General features: G+C 35.6%; 1 protein-coding gene across 8 annotated transcripts in view; it reads left to right on the plus strand.

The window, feature by feature from the left end:
* The window catches only part of LOC138307768 (glutamate-rich protein 6-like), a 36,522-nt gene that overhangs the window by 4,117 nt on the left and 15,378 nt on the right, over positions 1–17,027 (plus strand). For 4 of the 8 annotated variants that reach the window (XM_069248640.1, XM_069248645.1, XM_069248641.1 and 1 more), the window contains exons 3-9: positions 2,203–2,347; positions 2,938–3,095; positions 7,084–7,158; positions 12,674–12,828; positions 13,453–13,536; positions 15,877–16,244; positions 16,730–16,800. In XM_069248640.1, the coding sequence (XP_069104741.1) occupies positions 2,203–2,347; positions 2,938–3,095; positions 7,084–7,158; positions 12,674–12,828; positions 13,453–13,536; positions 15,877–16,244; positions 16,730–16,800 (1,056 nt within the window). Of the gene's footprint in view, positions 1–1,320; positions 1,481–2,202; positions 2,348–2,937; positions 3,096–3,818; positions 3,912–7,083; positions 7,159–12,673; positions 12,829–13,452; positions 13,537–15,876; positions 16,245–16,729; positions 16,801–17,027 lie in introns of those variants that run through there. The other 4 variants (XM_069248647.1, XM_069248644.1, XM_069248643.1 and 1 more) reach the window with 4 other exon arrangements.

The raw sequence follows: 17,027 nt of genomic DNA on the forward strand, positions 1-17,027 counted from the left end.
ATGTCATGTTAAGATTTATCTATCAGAATAAGTGTATTTAGTGCTAAGGTGAATTAGAATAGGATTTGTATTGTCAGAAATAATAACACTAAGTTTTTATGACGTCATTTGCACATATAATGATGACGTCACCATTATTATGACGTCATGGTAACTATGACGTCACAGAACAGGGTCAGATTTCATAGCAACCCAGTATTTTTCACTTTTCTGCATAGAGAGAAACTCCAAATACCATATCAAATTTTCAGAATAATTTTATTTCAGAAAACAGCATAGTTATTAAACTTTCATTTTTTCAAATTACCTCCCCTTGTTACTTGTATTGGAGGAAATATTGGTGAAAATATACCTTATGGGGAAATTGGCATTACTCGGTGACTATTAGAGATACACAGTATCCGGATAGGTCATTTTGTTCGTCACAACCTTATTTAGACATAATTTGGGTTTTCGGAAAACTTGAAAATACAAAACATGCTGTATAAGGTAGCAGTGTACAGTAAGACCGAATGGCCATGGGTGAGATTTTTATTAAGCAGAAAGCCCCTGTTTTATTATATGCATAAAAAATTAAAAAAATGTATATGTCCTAAAATTGGTGAATGCAATCTAGAGAATTATATGCAGGCTTCACATTTGCATAAAGAAATTCCCCAAAATGGGTTCGAGATTAATGGTTTAGAGGGTATCCGAATGTGCGTCTAAGATGGAAAAACTCGATACTGTAGCAGCAGAAAATGATAGCTGGGGTACGAGGTAAGATTGCTCAAAAGTTTAATGATATACCTATGTCGAAATAGGCTCAGTTCCGCTATCACGGCAGTGATGCTTGGTTTTAAAAACTGTGTTCAAGAAAAAAAATTCCCTCCTAGAGGGGGTGTAATATTTGGGTTGAAAATCCCAATTTTTTGCATTTTTTTCAAAAAAACAAATTTGGTTACCATGGTTTTTACAGGCTCACAAAACCACAAAAAGCAGACCTGTCCAAAATTGAACTCTGCATAACTATTGCAAATGTTGTGTAGATTAAAAATATATATACTTTTATATAGATGTTATTTAAGGTTTAAAAAGCTGTGTGTACATAATTAAAGCCTGCACTTCATTTTGCTGAATTTTTCAAATCTACTGTACACTGCCACCCTAGAATAGTCTACAATCAAAGTCACATGACTAGAACAGTCTACAATCAAAGTCACATGACGAGAACAGTTTACAAACAAAGTCACATCACTAGAACAGTCTACTAACAAAGTCACATGACTAGAACAGTCTACAATCAAATTCACATGACAAGAACAGTTAACAGTAAGAGTCATGTGACACTGTAACCAATACACATTGATGTCACATGTTGGATACTCATGACACCTAGTTACCATGATGGCTGTATGGTTATGTTGAAGATCTGTACCAATGGTTTTGTATGAAGATAGGATAATCCGTATCCAGTATCCTCCATGGATTTATTTCCAATGTTGGTGGACATTTTTCTATTTTCTCTTTCTTCTTGACTACTCTTGTATATAAAGTTGTTCCACTGCTGACAAATGATATTATATATCTCTATCAAAAACATAAGCAGACAATTTTGTATTTTTCTTCAGTAACAAAAGTTACTTACTTTACAGCATTACCATCATTGATAAGTTTGAGCTTCTAATTTGACTGCAAGATAGAAATATTAAATATAAGTAATTGCATTCCAAAAAAATTTTGTGGCACTATGTCCTACACAGTATGGGATGCAGTACTGATTGCGCATACACGAAAAGCAAAATAAATTATTTTATATTGTTTTTTGTGTTAATTAGACATTTATATACATGATTAAACACTAATTATAGTTAAAATGATGAGTATCGTTTATGTTCTGTCGGCGATGGAGCATCTTTAATTTGTATGAGAGATTTCTAGTACAGGATAACATATCCTTTATATTGAACTTGGGAATGTAGTTCTCGACTGACACTATGCTATGTTATACTAATAATACCTCTGTAACAGACTCTAGTTGTATATTAAGTACATAGTGATATACATATACAGTCGCCTTCTACCTACACGTTAGAGGGAATTTCTCTTAAGCTCGGTTGGTAGAGTGTCTGACTAGTAAGTCTTTGCAGCCATTTTAGAGATAAATAATAGTTATTTTTGTATGGATGTAAATTTAGGATTTGTATATTTGTGTTTGGTTAGCTTCCTCTGGTGCCCTTGACCAGCCTGGTGAAGGCAAATCTCGACCAGCTGTTGTACGAGGATTCCGACGGGAATCTGACGTGACTGACAGAGTAATCATGAGCCGGGAGTCACCAGGATCCGGAAGGAGGGGAGCGTCAAGGAAGTAAGATAATTTTAAATGGATTTTGGAAGATTATTTCCAAAATTATTTTCTACATGAATGAATTGGAAAAAAAAACACAGAAAAAAAAAATTAAGAAAGGTTTATAATAACTGTTACAAAATGGAAGAGTTATTTTTGTCGGGGTTATATTTTCGCAATATCACTGAACATTGCAAAATTTTGATCCACGAAATAATAAGAAATGTTGCAATCGAATATACCCTTAAAGTCATATCACAAATAATTATTTTGTTTATAGATCAATTCACGAAAATTTTGACTTGCGAAGATAACCATCTCTTTGGTATTTTACCACTTACTGAGCCATATACCAAACATGTTGAGTGTGAAATATTTCCCAAGTGAAAAGCAAAATGAGATTTCACAAAATTGAGGCTTCATTTGTATATATATTTCCATGATGATCATAATTGTTTCATACAATATAGGCAAGATTTCTTTTTTATTTGTAATTTTCGTTCACGAAAAGACATAATTATACGATCCAATAATATATATTATTTATATTGAAAGGAGATTGTTTTCATCTAACATCATTATACATGTTTATTCTTTTCTTTATTATAAAGTGGAAAATCCAAGAATCTCACAGCAAGGGAGACAACCAAGCGTAGAACATACGATGGCAGAGAGATTGTATTTATCACCCAAGACGTACAGACAGATTGGGATTGGGTACAGGAGATGGAGAAAACAGGCAAAGGGAAGCAACTCACGGCAAATGACAGTAAGTGCTCTCTACATTAACATCTGTTTTTTAACTAAGGGAAAAGCAATCTCAAAATAGATGTACATTACGTGTTGCTATTATCAGACCTCTAAGCTCTTTGAAATGTTGAATAAAAATTATTTTACTCATTTTCAGTAAGTCAGTTTAGTTTATATAGAGAAATCGTAAACTTTTGGAATCTGAGCACTGACCAGCGGGTGAATATAAAAGATACCTTACATAACAAATAGTAAGATATAAGAGGAACAGGAATATGCACGGCCAGAACGATACTTTAACCCAAGACCTCCAAACGGCAAACACTAGCAAGACACTTTGTTTGTATGTTACAGAGTTATATATTACAGAGTTATCTACCCTTGCAGATAGATTCTGATTGTGACGTCATTTGTTTATGAGCATACGTAACCTCATATTGATCAGAGAATATAATTTAAGGTATTGCTCACATTGATGTCAAAATTAATACCTACTCACAGGGGAGATAACTCTGTAAAATGCAAATAGTGAATAGTCTATATCAGTTTGTTTCAGTTTACATCTAGAACAGAAACAACTGTTTTAATCTAGATTTTAGCATTTCATGATGAAAAAAAACTCGAGCATCACATTTTTATCAAATATGTTTTGAGTAGCAAACACTCATGTGAAAAATACCACTTATTTTCTAAAATATTTAATCATGTGTTGCTATTTGATTTAATGGTTTTCAAATTTCAGAATCTAGCAAACCTAAACCAAAGCCTAAAAAACAAATACAGAAAAAAGTCAAACGTCCTGACACTGAAATATACCTTCAACCGCCAAAATCAGGTTTATACATCAATATATATCACTGATTGTCGTTCATCACAATGTGATCACATAAACTTGGATATAGGGGCTAATTTAATACAAGGCTTTAATCATTATCTACAATATATGATGATGATTATATGGTTATAACTTAATTTTATATTGAAGAGGTTTAACCTAGAAGTTTAAATATCATATAATGTTCTTTTTAATGCTTTGTTAAGTGCATAACAGTACATATAGCTATCAGAACAAAAAATCAAACTTTTCACAAAGATTCTTTTATTTCATAATGATCATTGCTGTACCCATAATGAAAATTCGTCAAAGATTAGGCTTTCACTATATTGTTTTAAGAGTAAGGAACTTGTAAATTTTTTTTTACAAAATTGGTGAAAAATTCAATTAAAAAAGATGTTTCCAACTGCTTCTCTTGTACAAATTTTTAAAGTACAAATTGAGTCCTTTATCTGTCAGTTTTATAACAAATTCTGTATATAACTTAGGACACAGAACCTATATTTGTTGTCCTTACACGAGCACCTCAGTGTTGCATTGTGTTACCTGACAAATGTGTCGTTAATATTTATCATCAAAACCTTTTCTAAAAAAACACAGTCCTGGCCAAGAAATATCCCAATCTTTGTATGATGTGTCCTGTACCCATGCACATGTGACAAATGTATAAATGATATAGGAAATCTATAAGGAGAGCAGTCGTTAAAGATATTTTTCATGATTTTATACAAATTATAACTGTATGTATATTAAAACCTATGCAACATATTAAGTGAAATTGAAAAATGTGATTTTGAAAGTTAAATATTAGAAATGCAGTGTATATGTATAATTTAAATACCAGTATTGATGATATGTACATAGCTCAGACATGATCTTTTTCAGCAATTTAGTCATCTTAAAATCTAGAAATAATGAAGTATTAAAAAATGTATTGAATGCCTGATATCAAGAATTTTACTTAATCAGAAATCAATAGGGACTGGTATCAAATTTAAATGAAACATCAAAACTATTTCTAAGTAATGACATATGCTGAGAGCATTATGGAGCTTGCCTCTGTGGCAAAGAAAAATTGGAAAAGAACTTAAATTGTCTGAACAACTATGTCTAAATTTTATATGATATACAATCTTTGAAAATTTTAATAATCGAAAGACATGCATATCATTGCATATAGTTACTGGATTTTACAATGGTAGTGGTAGTTTATTGTGGTAAATGGTATACTGTATATAATTAGCATTTAGGTGTGGTAGTTTTGTGTGGTAAAACTTTGTCACGTCAGGCAGGGTGTGGATATGTAGTGTGTGTGTGTGTTGGATTTTACTACCACACTAACTCAACTACTGTATATATACGGTTATTTTTACGAGTATGATATTTTGTGATTTCACATATATTACTATGATTTCAAAAAAATTTGATCCACGGAATATTGAAAAAATGGTTCATTCATATATATACTCTGAATTCCAGATCATGAAAATCTTAAATTTCCAAAATACTGTTTCCTTGTTTTTGCTTAAATCACGAATATTAGATTACGTAAATAACCGACTGCTATACAGTATCACTACTCTTACGGCAGGATCTAGACAAGAATACCGTATTTTCCCTATTAAGAGCGCCTCCTCTAATAAGGGCGCCCCCACGTTTTTTGCTGAAAAAAATCAGCTAATTTCATACAATTTTTGTGCCAGATTGTGACGATTTGTCTTTGCAGACGCTAATAAAATACTGTTTCACATCAATCTGATGCTTAACAGATATCCGATCAGCTATAAATGTATTGCACTGGGTAACTTAGGACATCTTTGCCAAGTGTTTACACATAGAAACAGCGAGAATTCCATGTTCAAAACAAAACGTGTCACTTGAATGCCCCACACACGTGTATGGATGAAGACTAACTGGCAACAACATTTTAGCGATGTCTATACAGGTTTTATGAATACTTACTGTATGTCTATGATAAAGGTTACTAAATAACAGGCATGTTATCATTTCTAAGCATTTAATTGTGTGCTCTTGTCGGTATTTCCCATCTGCCACAAAACGAAAGTAGCGATCGAAAGCACCGTCCGCCATTTTGTGTACGCATGGTAAACAAACAGGCTAGCATAAAATGCCAAAATTCCGTGAAACATACATGGTGCAAACATTTCTTCATAATTATGTAATTTCAATACTTACTTGACTTCAAAACGTAATTTGGCTATAGTAAGTTTCAGAAAAATACGAAACTAAAAGCAAGATGACTATAGTCTGTTTCAGAAAAAAACATCTAAAAATGGTCTCAAATAACGGCGCCCCCTAGGCCATTTACCCGCGCCCGGCGCCCTCATTAGGGAAAATACGGTAATAGGCACATTATGAATTACCGGGTATGTACATGATATTAAAAACATATTTTAGGAATTGCAAGAAAAAAGAAAGAACTCAATAAGTCAAAAGATGATTGATTTCTTTTAAAAACAAAATCAAATTGCTATCTGAAAGTTATTTTCAAATGTTTATGACCAAAAGTATTTGTGACTAAATCCTTTCACCCCTAAAGATACATTTGAATTTCTCTTATTCTAAGACTTGAATAGTCCATTCTGAAATTTCTGGGATGAATAAGTAAACAGTATTTTCTCATTATGTAATGTAGAGTTATCTCCTCTTGAAAATAGTTTGAGAAAAAATTTGCAATTTACAATGACAAGTACTGAGGGGTAATATCTGTTCACAGGGGTAGATAACTCTTCCTAGATCCTGCTGTTGTTATCTTCTAGTAGAAAACTGTAAATCAACTGCTTGGGCCATTCATGAAGATTTTTTTAGTAGTAAAACCTGAAAATGTGAGCCAAAATCTTCCAAAACATATTTTTCATAGGAAAAGGGTGAATTATAAGTTTTCATGTACAATGTTTATTGTGGGGATTTGATTTGTTTTGTGCTGTTACAAAAGTACATCAATATGTAATTTTGAGAGAGAAAAAATTTACTAAATTAATTGTAATTTCATAATTTATTGCTTTAAACAATTTTTTCTGAAGATTGAATCAAATATATACGCAGACATTTTGATTGGGTTGGTATCCTCTGGGATGGATTGGCAGATGGCACCAGTTGATTTACAGAATCATGGGATTGTCTGCACCGACTGACCCCTCTTTGTTTACAGGCGCCATTTCTCCACGCGGTAAACGAGGCTCGAAAGAAGATCTAGGAGGTAGTTCCGATGAGGATGGTCGTCGAGGTAATTCTAAACGTAACAACATGCATACTCACAATACACAATATACTAGAACATATGTATGGCTAGTTTTCATTTATTCATTTTAAAATAAATGAATTTTCTGTCATTTTGTGAATCTATTGTGAAAAAAATGAAATAACATTACTTTTTTATTGTATATACCTGGTATGGTGAATGAAAAGAAAAGATAATTTCAAAAAAATTATGAAAATATACCAGGTAATTTGAATCAAAAAACATACTGAATTATAAAAAACATTTTAGATGATAACAAAGCAAAATGATTTTGAATTCTGAGAAAATAATATGAGTGAATTATGTTTAATTTTATAATGACAAAAAAAGTGTAACATGTGAATTACTTTTGTAAAAAGTGTGATTTATGTTATCATCAGATCTAGAGTAGTGATGATATGATTGGTGATCCATCATTTTAACGAACTGTTAATCTGCAGTAGGCATGTACGTGGTTTATACAGTTAGAGCTTGTTTGACTTCAAAACAAGTGTAAAAACAGCTAGAATGACACATATAACTACCCACATAGACACTAGAGAGTCATATATTGATTCTGTAGCATTAGTCTGTAATTTGTTTTAGAAGACGAGTAGTCAGTAAATTATTCTTTAGTGGTGATTAAAAAGTAAGGAAGTTCAGCAACAAGGGAAAACTAAGATTTGGTTGGAGATTTAGGGTATCGTCAGATATGATGTTTGATAGGAAGGGGTTGAGGAGTCGAAATAGGAAGTTAGAAGATCTATAGATATGTTTAGGGGTAGAGAGGGGGTGAGGGGGCTGGGTTAGAAGATCTGTAGATATGTTGAGGGGTAGAGAGGGGGTGAGGGGGCTGGGTTAGAAGATCTATAGATATGTTGAGGGGTAGAGAGGGGGTGAGGGGGCTGGGTTGGGGAATCAGCTACATGTCAACACTGGTATGGAGTAGGGAAAGAAGATGGAGAGTCAGAATAGAGACAGAAGTTGTGTACATATAAACATTGTGTGGGTGTGAGGGGTCTATAGGAGTATTTATTGATAAATGGTGTGGGAATAAGGTAAGACGGCGGAGGGGATGATAAATCAGGGATGGCAAATCAGAGGATGAGAGGATGATAAATCAGAGGGAGTGGGGGTGTTAAATCAGGGATGGTAAATCAGAGGGGTGACATGATAAATCAGGGATGATAAATCAGAGGGGTGACATGATAAATCAGGGATGATAAATCAGAGGGGTGGCATGATAAATCAAGGGTGATAAATCAGAGGGGGGGGGGGAGTGATAAATCAGAGGGGGTGGGATGATAAATTAGAGGGAGTGGGGATGATAAATCAGAGGGAGTGGGGATGATAAATCAGAGGGAGTGGGGATGATAAATCAGAGGGGGTGGGGATGATAAATCAGGGATGATAAATCAGAAGGGATGGGAATGATGAATCAGGGATGATAAATCAGAGAGGTAGGGGATGATAAATCAGGGATGATAAATCAGAAAGGGTAGGATGATAAATCAAAGATAATAAATCAGGGATGATAGATTAGAGGGGGTGAGGATGATAAATCAGAGATGATAAATTAGAGGGGTAGGGGATTATTAAATCAGAGGGGCTGAGGAGGATAAACCAGGGAAGATAAATCAGGGATGATAAATCAGAGGGCGTGGGAATGATAAATCAGAGGAGGAGTGGATGATAAATCAAGGATGATAAATCAGAGGGGTGGCATGATAAATCAGAGGGGTGGCATGATAAATCAGAGGGGTGGCATGATAAATCAGGGATGATAAATTAGGGGGTGGCATGATAAATCAGGGATGATAAATCAGAGGGGGTGGGAATGATAAATCAGAGGGTTGGGATGATAAATCAGGGATGATAAATCAGAGGGGGTGGCATGATAAATCAGGGATGATAAATCAGAGGGGGTGGCATGATAAATCAGGGATGATAAATCAGAGGGGGTGGGAATGATGAATCAGAGGGGGGTGGCATGATAAATCAGGGATAATAAATCAGAGGGGGTGATAAATCATGGATGAAAATCATAGGGGATGGGGTGATAAATCAGGGATGATAAATCAGAGGGGGTGGGAATGATAAATCAGAGGGGTGGCATGATAAATCAGGGATAATAAATCAGAGGGGAGTGATAAATAAGGGATGATAAATCAGAGGGGGAGGGGATGATAAATCAGGGATGATAAATCAGAGGGGATGGGAATGATGAATCAGAGGGGGTTGCATGATAAATCAGGGATGATAAATCAGAGGGGAGTGGATGATAAATCAGGGATGATAAATCAGAGGGGAGTGGATGATAAATCAGGGATGATAAATCAGAGGGACTGGGGATGATAAATTAGTGAGGATAAATCATAGAGGGGTGGGATGATAAATCAGAGGGGGAGGGGATGATAAATCAGGGATGATAAATCAGAAGGGATGGGAATGATGAATCAGGGATGATAAATCAGAGAGGTAGGGGATGATAAATCAGGGATGATAAATCAGAAAGGTTAGGATGATAAATCAAAGATAATAAATCAGGGATGATAGATTAGAGGGGGTGGGGATGATAAATCAGGGATGATAAATCAGAGGGAGAGGGGAGAGGGAGAGGGGATGATAAATCAGAGGGGGTAGGGATGATAAATCAAAGATGATAAATCAGAGGGGGATGGGATGATAAATCAAGGAAAATAAATCAGGGATGATAAATCAGAGGGAGAGGGGATGATAAATCAGGGATGATAAATCAGAGGGGGTTGGAATGATAAATCAGAGGAGGTTGGAATGATAAATCAGAGGAGGAGTGGATGATAAATCAGAGGGTTGGGATGATAAATCAGAGGGGGAGGGGATGATAAATCAGGGATGATAAATCAGGGATGATAAATCAGAGGGGGTTGGAATGATAAATCAGAGGGGGTTGGAATGATAAATCAGAGGGGGTTGGAATGATAAATCAGAGGAGGAGTGGATGATAAATCAGAGGGTTGGGATGATAAATCAGAGGGGGAGGGGATGATAAATCAGGGATGATAAATCAGGGATGATAAATCAGAGGGAGAGGGGATGATAAATCAGGGATTATAAATCAGAGGGGGTGGGGATGATAAATCAAAGATGATAAATCAGAGGGGGATGGGATGATAAATCAGAGTAGAAGTGGATGATAAATCAGGGATGATAAATCAGAGGGTTGGGATGATAAATCAGGGATGTTAAATCAGAGGGTTGGGATAATAAATCAGGGATGATAAATCAGAGGGTTGGGATGATAAATCAGGGATGATAAATCAGAGGGGGTGGCATGATAAATCAGGGATGATAAATCAGAGGGGTTGGGATGATAAATCAGGGATGATAAATCAGAGGGGGTGGGAATGATAAATCAGAGGGGGTGGCATGATAAATCAGGGATAATAAATCAGAGGGGAGTGGATGATAAATCAGGGATGATAAATCAGAGGGAGAGGGGATGATAAATCAGGGATGATAAATCAGAGGGGGTGGGGATGATAAATCAAAGATGATAAATCAGAGGGGGGTGGGATGATAAATCAGAGGGGTGGCATGTTAAATCAGGGATGATAAATCAGAGGGTTGGGATGATAAATCAGGGATGATAAATCAGAGGGTTGGGATGATAAATCAGAGGGGGTGGCATGATAAATCAGGGATAATAAATCAGAGGGGAGTGGATGATAAATCAGGGATGATAAATCAGAGGGGTTGGGATGATAGATCAGGGATGATAAATCAGAGGGGGTGGGAATGGTAAATCAGAGGGTTGGCATGATAAATCAGGGATAATAAATCAGAGGGGGTGATAAATCATGGATGAAAATCATAGGGGATGGGGATGATAAATCAGGGATGATAAATCAGAGGGGGTGGGAATGATAAATCAGAGGGGTGGCATGATAAATCAGGGATAATAAATCAGAGGGGGGGTGATAAATCAGGGATGATAAATCAGAGGGGGAGGGGATGATAAAACAGGGATGATAAATCAGAGGGGGTGGGATGATAAATCAGGGATGATAAATCAGAGGGGGAGGGGATGATAAATCAGGGATGATAAATCAGAGGGGGTGGGAATGATAAATCAGAGGGGTGGCATGATAAATCAGGGATAATAAATCAGAGGGGGGTGATAAATCAGGGATGATAAATCAGAAGGGGTGGGATGATAAATCAGGGATGATAAATTAGAAACCATAAATCAGAGAGAGAGGGGATGATAAATAAGGAATGATAAATCAGAGGGGTAGGGGATGATAAATCAGAGGGAGTGGGGATGATAAATCAGAGGGGGTGGGGATGATAAATCAGAGGGGGTGGGGATGAAAAATCAGGGATGATAAATTAGAAACCATAAATCAGAGAGAGAGAGGGGATGATAAATAAGGAATGATAGATCAGAGGGGATGGGAATGATGAATCAGGGATGATAAATCAGAGAGGTAGGGGATGAAAAATCAGTGATGATAAAATCAGAGGGGGAGGGGATGATAAACCAGAGGGAGTGGGGATGATAAATCAGAGGGGGTGAGGATGAAAAATCAGGGATGATAAATCAGAGGGGGAGGGGATGATAAACCAGAGGGAGTGGGAATGATAAATCAGAGGGGGGTGGGGATGAAAAATCAAGGATGATAAATCAGAGGGAGTGGGGATGATAAATCAGAGGGGGTGGGGATGATAAATCAGAGGGGTGGGGATGATAAATCAGGGATGATAAAATCAGAGGGGGAGGGGAGGATAAATCAGAGGGGGTGGGGATGAAAAATCAGGGATAATAAATCAGAGGGGGAGGGGATGATTTTAAATAGTCAGTATTTACTAGAGTTAAGTAATTTTTCTTATCTTGTCCCCGTGTAATAGTCCTGTAGTGTACATACTTGTACTATGTAGTTGTTTTTTTATCGTAACTTTTATTAGTTAATTAGTTTGTGATATCTTTTTTCGGTGTTGGCTCTTTCTTGGATTTATTTTGTCTTTGCATGTTACAGAGTTATCTCCCTTGTACTTACATATTTGTACGTCATTATTTTGTGAGCGCGATTCATGTCGTCTTCTCTAATTGATTGATGTTTCATGCGCAAATCAATGACATCACAAGCAACACTATACCTGCAAGTGCAGATAACTCTGTCATATGCAAACGTTGAATGCACTTTCCACCTTAAGCTAGGAGCTTAGGTTATTGTGTATACATATCTGTATAAAATATTACGACCTAACATGTTGTTGTCAATGAACAAAGGTACTTGTAAAGTCCAATCTGTCTATGAAAACCACCCAAGAGACCAAGAACAAAATATTTAATGGTCTTGATAGCCAAGTGGTCTTTATATATATATGCAGGTCAAGTTGTGTTGATATTCACCATTTGGGACCCTGAGAAAGAGTTCTTATTAAACAGGTGGTCGGTAAGGCAGGTTTGACTTCATCCAGATAAATATTATACTCTAGTCTGAAAGGCATTCTAAGTGCATGATGTTATGTACTACAGGTAAGACAGATGGTGCTGATGGACAGAAGAAAGGAAAAGATGGAGTGAGTGATGGTAAAAAGGACGACAAGGCAGGACTTGGATCGTCATACCCATTCCCTGTCGACGATGAGTTTGGAATACCAATGTTAGAACTCAGCAGCGATACTGACTCGGTAGGTTTTACATTAATTTACGAGATTGTTTAATAATTCATCTAGTGATAATTGGTTAAAGTATTACTTTGAATGTTTAATGTAATTAATATTTGTTTATAATTATAAATTTTGCATGAATTATCAATCAGTTCAGCTTTTAGAGAGAAAAAAATGTTTTGAACATTTTGAGAGAAATTTTTTTTTTTTAAATCCCTTAAGTGTGTGTAACAAACTGTGCTATGAGGAATGTTTTCTCATGATTTCAAATCCATAGAGGTCATTATAAATCTCCCAAATCACACTTCAGAAGAAAAACAAAAACAAAAATAGGACCTAACATTATTCTGAAGAATATATATATCCTAATTTGTTAGCTCTCATAACATTATCAATTATTCTGAATCTTTTCCTAGTTGGTCAGTGTTAACAGAAACAATGTTGATTTCTTATTTTGGTTGAAAAGATGGTTGACAATCCTAGAACCGGATTGTATATAATTTTCCAGAGTCATAAAACTTCATATTGACCCTTTCGAAAGTCAACAATATTATTGTATTGAGTTAGAGTAAGCCTGAATGAACTTACACTACCATAAACAATGAAGTTGACATGTAATTGACATGTAAATGTTTGTAACAAAAGAGTTCTGATGAGGATGCATACAACAAGAAAACAACAGACGATCGGAATTTTATGCCGAGTATTGGACCACCACAAATTCTTCAGGTATACCTGGTTTGCATAGAAGTCGCTAACACCTGCTTCCTGTATAAGCTCGCTAACACCTCGTTGTGTGTAGAATTCGTTAACACTTGGTTTGTGTGGTGTACGTAGAAACCTGCCTAACAATTCTCCAAATTTCCCTTGTTAGCTATTCCTGCCACTGTCTTTCCAGCTAATCTTGCATACATATCCTTTCCAGTATCTGATCCACTTAACATCATATGTGTTTTTACTGAATCCTGTACGATGTTATTGTCTGTACTAGTAACATATTTATCAGCAACAGCACGTAACCTGGTGACCGTTTCTTGCCCAAGCCTCACTTCACTTTACCAGACCGTTTCTTGCTTTGAAGCATTTTACCAGAAAATTTCTTGCTTCAAAGCCTTGCTGCATTTTACCAGAATATTTATTGCTTTAAAGCTTTTCTGCATTTTACCAGAATGTGTCTTGCTTTAAAGCCTTGTTGCATTTACCGGAATGTTTTTTGCTTCAAAGCCTTTCTGCATTTTACCAGAATGTTTCTTGCTTCAAGCCTTGCTGCATTTTACCAGACTGTTTCTTGCTTCAAGCCTTTCTGCATTTTACCAGACTGTTTCGTGCTTCAAGCCTTTCTGCATTTCAACAGGATATTTCTTGCTTCAAGCCTTTCTGCATTTCAACAGAATGTTTCTTGCTTCAAGTCTTTCTGCATTTCAACAGAATGTTTCTTGCTAAACCTTGCTGCCTTTTATCATGTTTCCTGTTTCAAAGCCTTTCTGCGTTTTACCAGGAAAATTTTTGCTTCAAGCCTTGCTGCATTTTACCAGAATGTTTCTTGCTTCATGCCTTGCTGCCAGAGAATGCTTTTTTGAACCTTGCAGCATTTTACCAAATAATTTCTTGCTTCATGGCTTGCTTCATTTCACCAGAGCTTTTCTTGCTCAAGCATTGCAGCATTTAATTACCATGAGATATTCTTGCTTCAAGAACTAAACAACAGAAGTGTTCTTGCTTTAATTCTCTTTTGCATTTCACCACAGCATTTCTTGTTTCAAGCCTTTCTGCACTTCATGGGTCACAACTTCATGACCTTCTTGCTTAGTTACCATAAGTACACATGCTTGCAAGCTCTTGATATCTCTGAATTAGTCCTGGTTATGGATTCTCTTTTCTGCATGTGCATATTTCTGTAGAATGTCACGCAATAGAGAGATTTAGCAAATATGTATGACATGTAATGCATGTAAAAATGTACCTGCACACGCGCACATCAATAGTTTTATCTATCTTTAAGTACTAATCACATTGTTTTATATTTAAGCACAATTTGACTTTAACTACGTAGCTACTTAGAATTGATAACTCTTAACTTTCCAAATGTGTTATTAGATATAAAATAAAATGGAGCCTATGATGTGATTATGGTAGGTAAACTATGCTAGACTGGTGATGGATTATGTGTAATAAAAATCTGCTTTTTTTTGTCTGTTGTTTAAAAAATCATTTGAAATCAGTTTGTGTCGATGTGAGATGGTTTTTCTGCATACAATATGATATAATATTACCCTATATCAATGTAAATCTTTTTTGAATTTGTGCAAACCATGAAAATAAAATATTTTCTTACACTGTTAAAGATGCTCCACGGCCGACACAGCATAAATGATATTCATCATTTGAACAATAATTGGTGTTTAATCGTGTATATAAATGTCTAATTAATACAAAAAGTAATATAAAATAATTTATTTCACCATTGGTTCATGTGCAATCAGTACTTCATTCCATATAGGATGTAGTGACACGGAATTTTTTTGAGATGGAATTAATTATTTTTCATATTTTTAACTTAAAGTAAAATTAGAAGCTCAAACTTTTCAATGGTGGTAATAGTGTAAAGTAAGTAACTTTTGCAACTGAAGAAAAATACTAAAACTCCTGTTTTTAATAGTGAAAAAATACCATTTGTCAGCGGTGGAGCATTTTTAATGAAACGAATATTTTAAATTTCAAATGAATGTTCACCACCTTGAGAATCGGATGAAACAATATGGTAATAATGATTTGTATTTCACGGAGTTAAATCAACCAGTGATATGCTTATTTCAGTAGTAATCATATTTCAACACATTTTGCACTTGAACCTTTGGGTTAAAATACTTATCATTGTGCTGACTTGTTTGAAATTTGATTGTGCCAAATTAAGTATGTTGTAACTTAACAGCTGACAGTACTCTTGGTCACTCTATAGTTAATTTACAATGTATTTGAATTCAGGAATTCATTTATAATGTAACTATGACAGCGTTTCTAAAATTTTCTAAAATTAAAGTAAATAAATTTCCAATTTTATTTCATCAGTATATTCGTGAGTCTGAGAAACAGGAAGTCGACATGGATGATCCAGGGGCATTAGACCTGGTATCCGAGGAGGATGAGGACTACCCAGTAGATGAACATGGCCGATCCCTCGGCATGCTGGGAGGACAATGTGAATTCTGTGAGAAAGATATCCTGCCATTCCCGTCGGTGGAACAGCAACAGAGTCAACCCCCGGAGGAGCTCTACTGTTGTAACCAGTATCGGGAGTTTGTAGAGTATGCCACCAGTCAGGCGGCCATCATGGAAGAGGAACACAAGAATAAGAACAAGATGATCAGCATCAAGTCTCATCCTCGCCATGGAGATAAACAGGCACGGCAGGCAGCTCGGGAACGTGCAGAGAGGAGGTAGGTAACAGTCAAGTAATGGAAATATAATCTGGGTACGAATCATTAATACAATTATATTGTTCCATTTGTATGTAATATTTAAATGACTAGTACAATGTGTGCATTTTTACGTTCATCAGGCATAAACCATTCTTTTTAACTTTAAGCGCTCTTACAAAGATACAGCAAATTGAATTACATGTAATAAATCTCAATCATTCAAATTATGTACCTATAGTTAATGCTTGTCATCTGTTTTTCTGTTGGATTCTCTGTTTGCAAAACATTTTTGCATGCCCTATTTTTTGGGCAGTGAATTGGAAATGTTAAGTGAAGGAGCTTTCTTTAACTTCTATTATGCTTTCCTATGGGAAATTGAATTCTACAAATTCCTTTAAGTTTAGGAATGTTGATGCAATTTGGCCCAGTTCAAACCTGAGTGGAGACTTAGCATTGAAAGATGTAGTGGTATTATCGAGTTTTTGATTAACTGTTATCTTCAGGATTAGAGAACGCGAGATGCAGCGTAGACAACAAGAGGTCTCTGGCATGCAACAACAAGCTTTCATGGCAGGTATGTAAAACATCCCTAACAAAGCGACCTGATTGGTCAGTTTAGTCACATGCCTTCTGTTTAGCATGATTTGATTGGATCATTATGTAAATATGCCATTTGATTGGTGCGTTTGTCATATGATCCACCAATAGTTTTGTTTGAAACTTTGCATGATGAGTTTGGTTCTAGTTTTGATTAATGTTTTACCCTTCATATCATATAACAACATAATATACCCAGCCCCA

Source organism: Argopecten irradians, chromosome 14 (genome assembly GCF_041381155.1).
Source record: "Argopecten irradians isolate NY chromosome 14, Ai_NY, whole genome shotgun sequence".
NCBI lineage: Eukaryota > Metazoa > Mollusca > Bivalvia > Pectinida > Pectinidae > Argopecten > Argopecten irradians.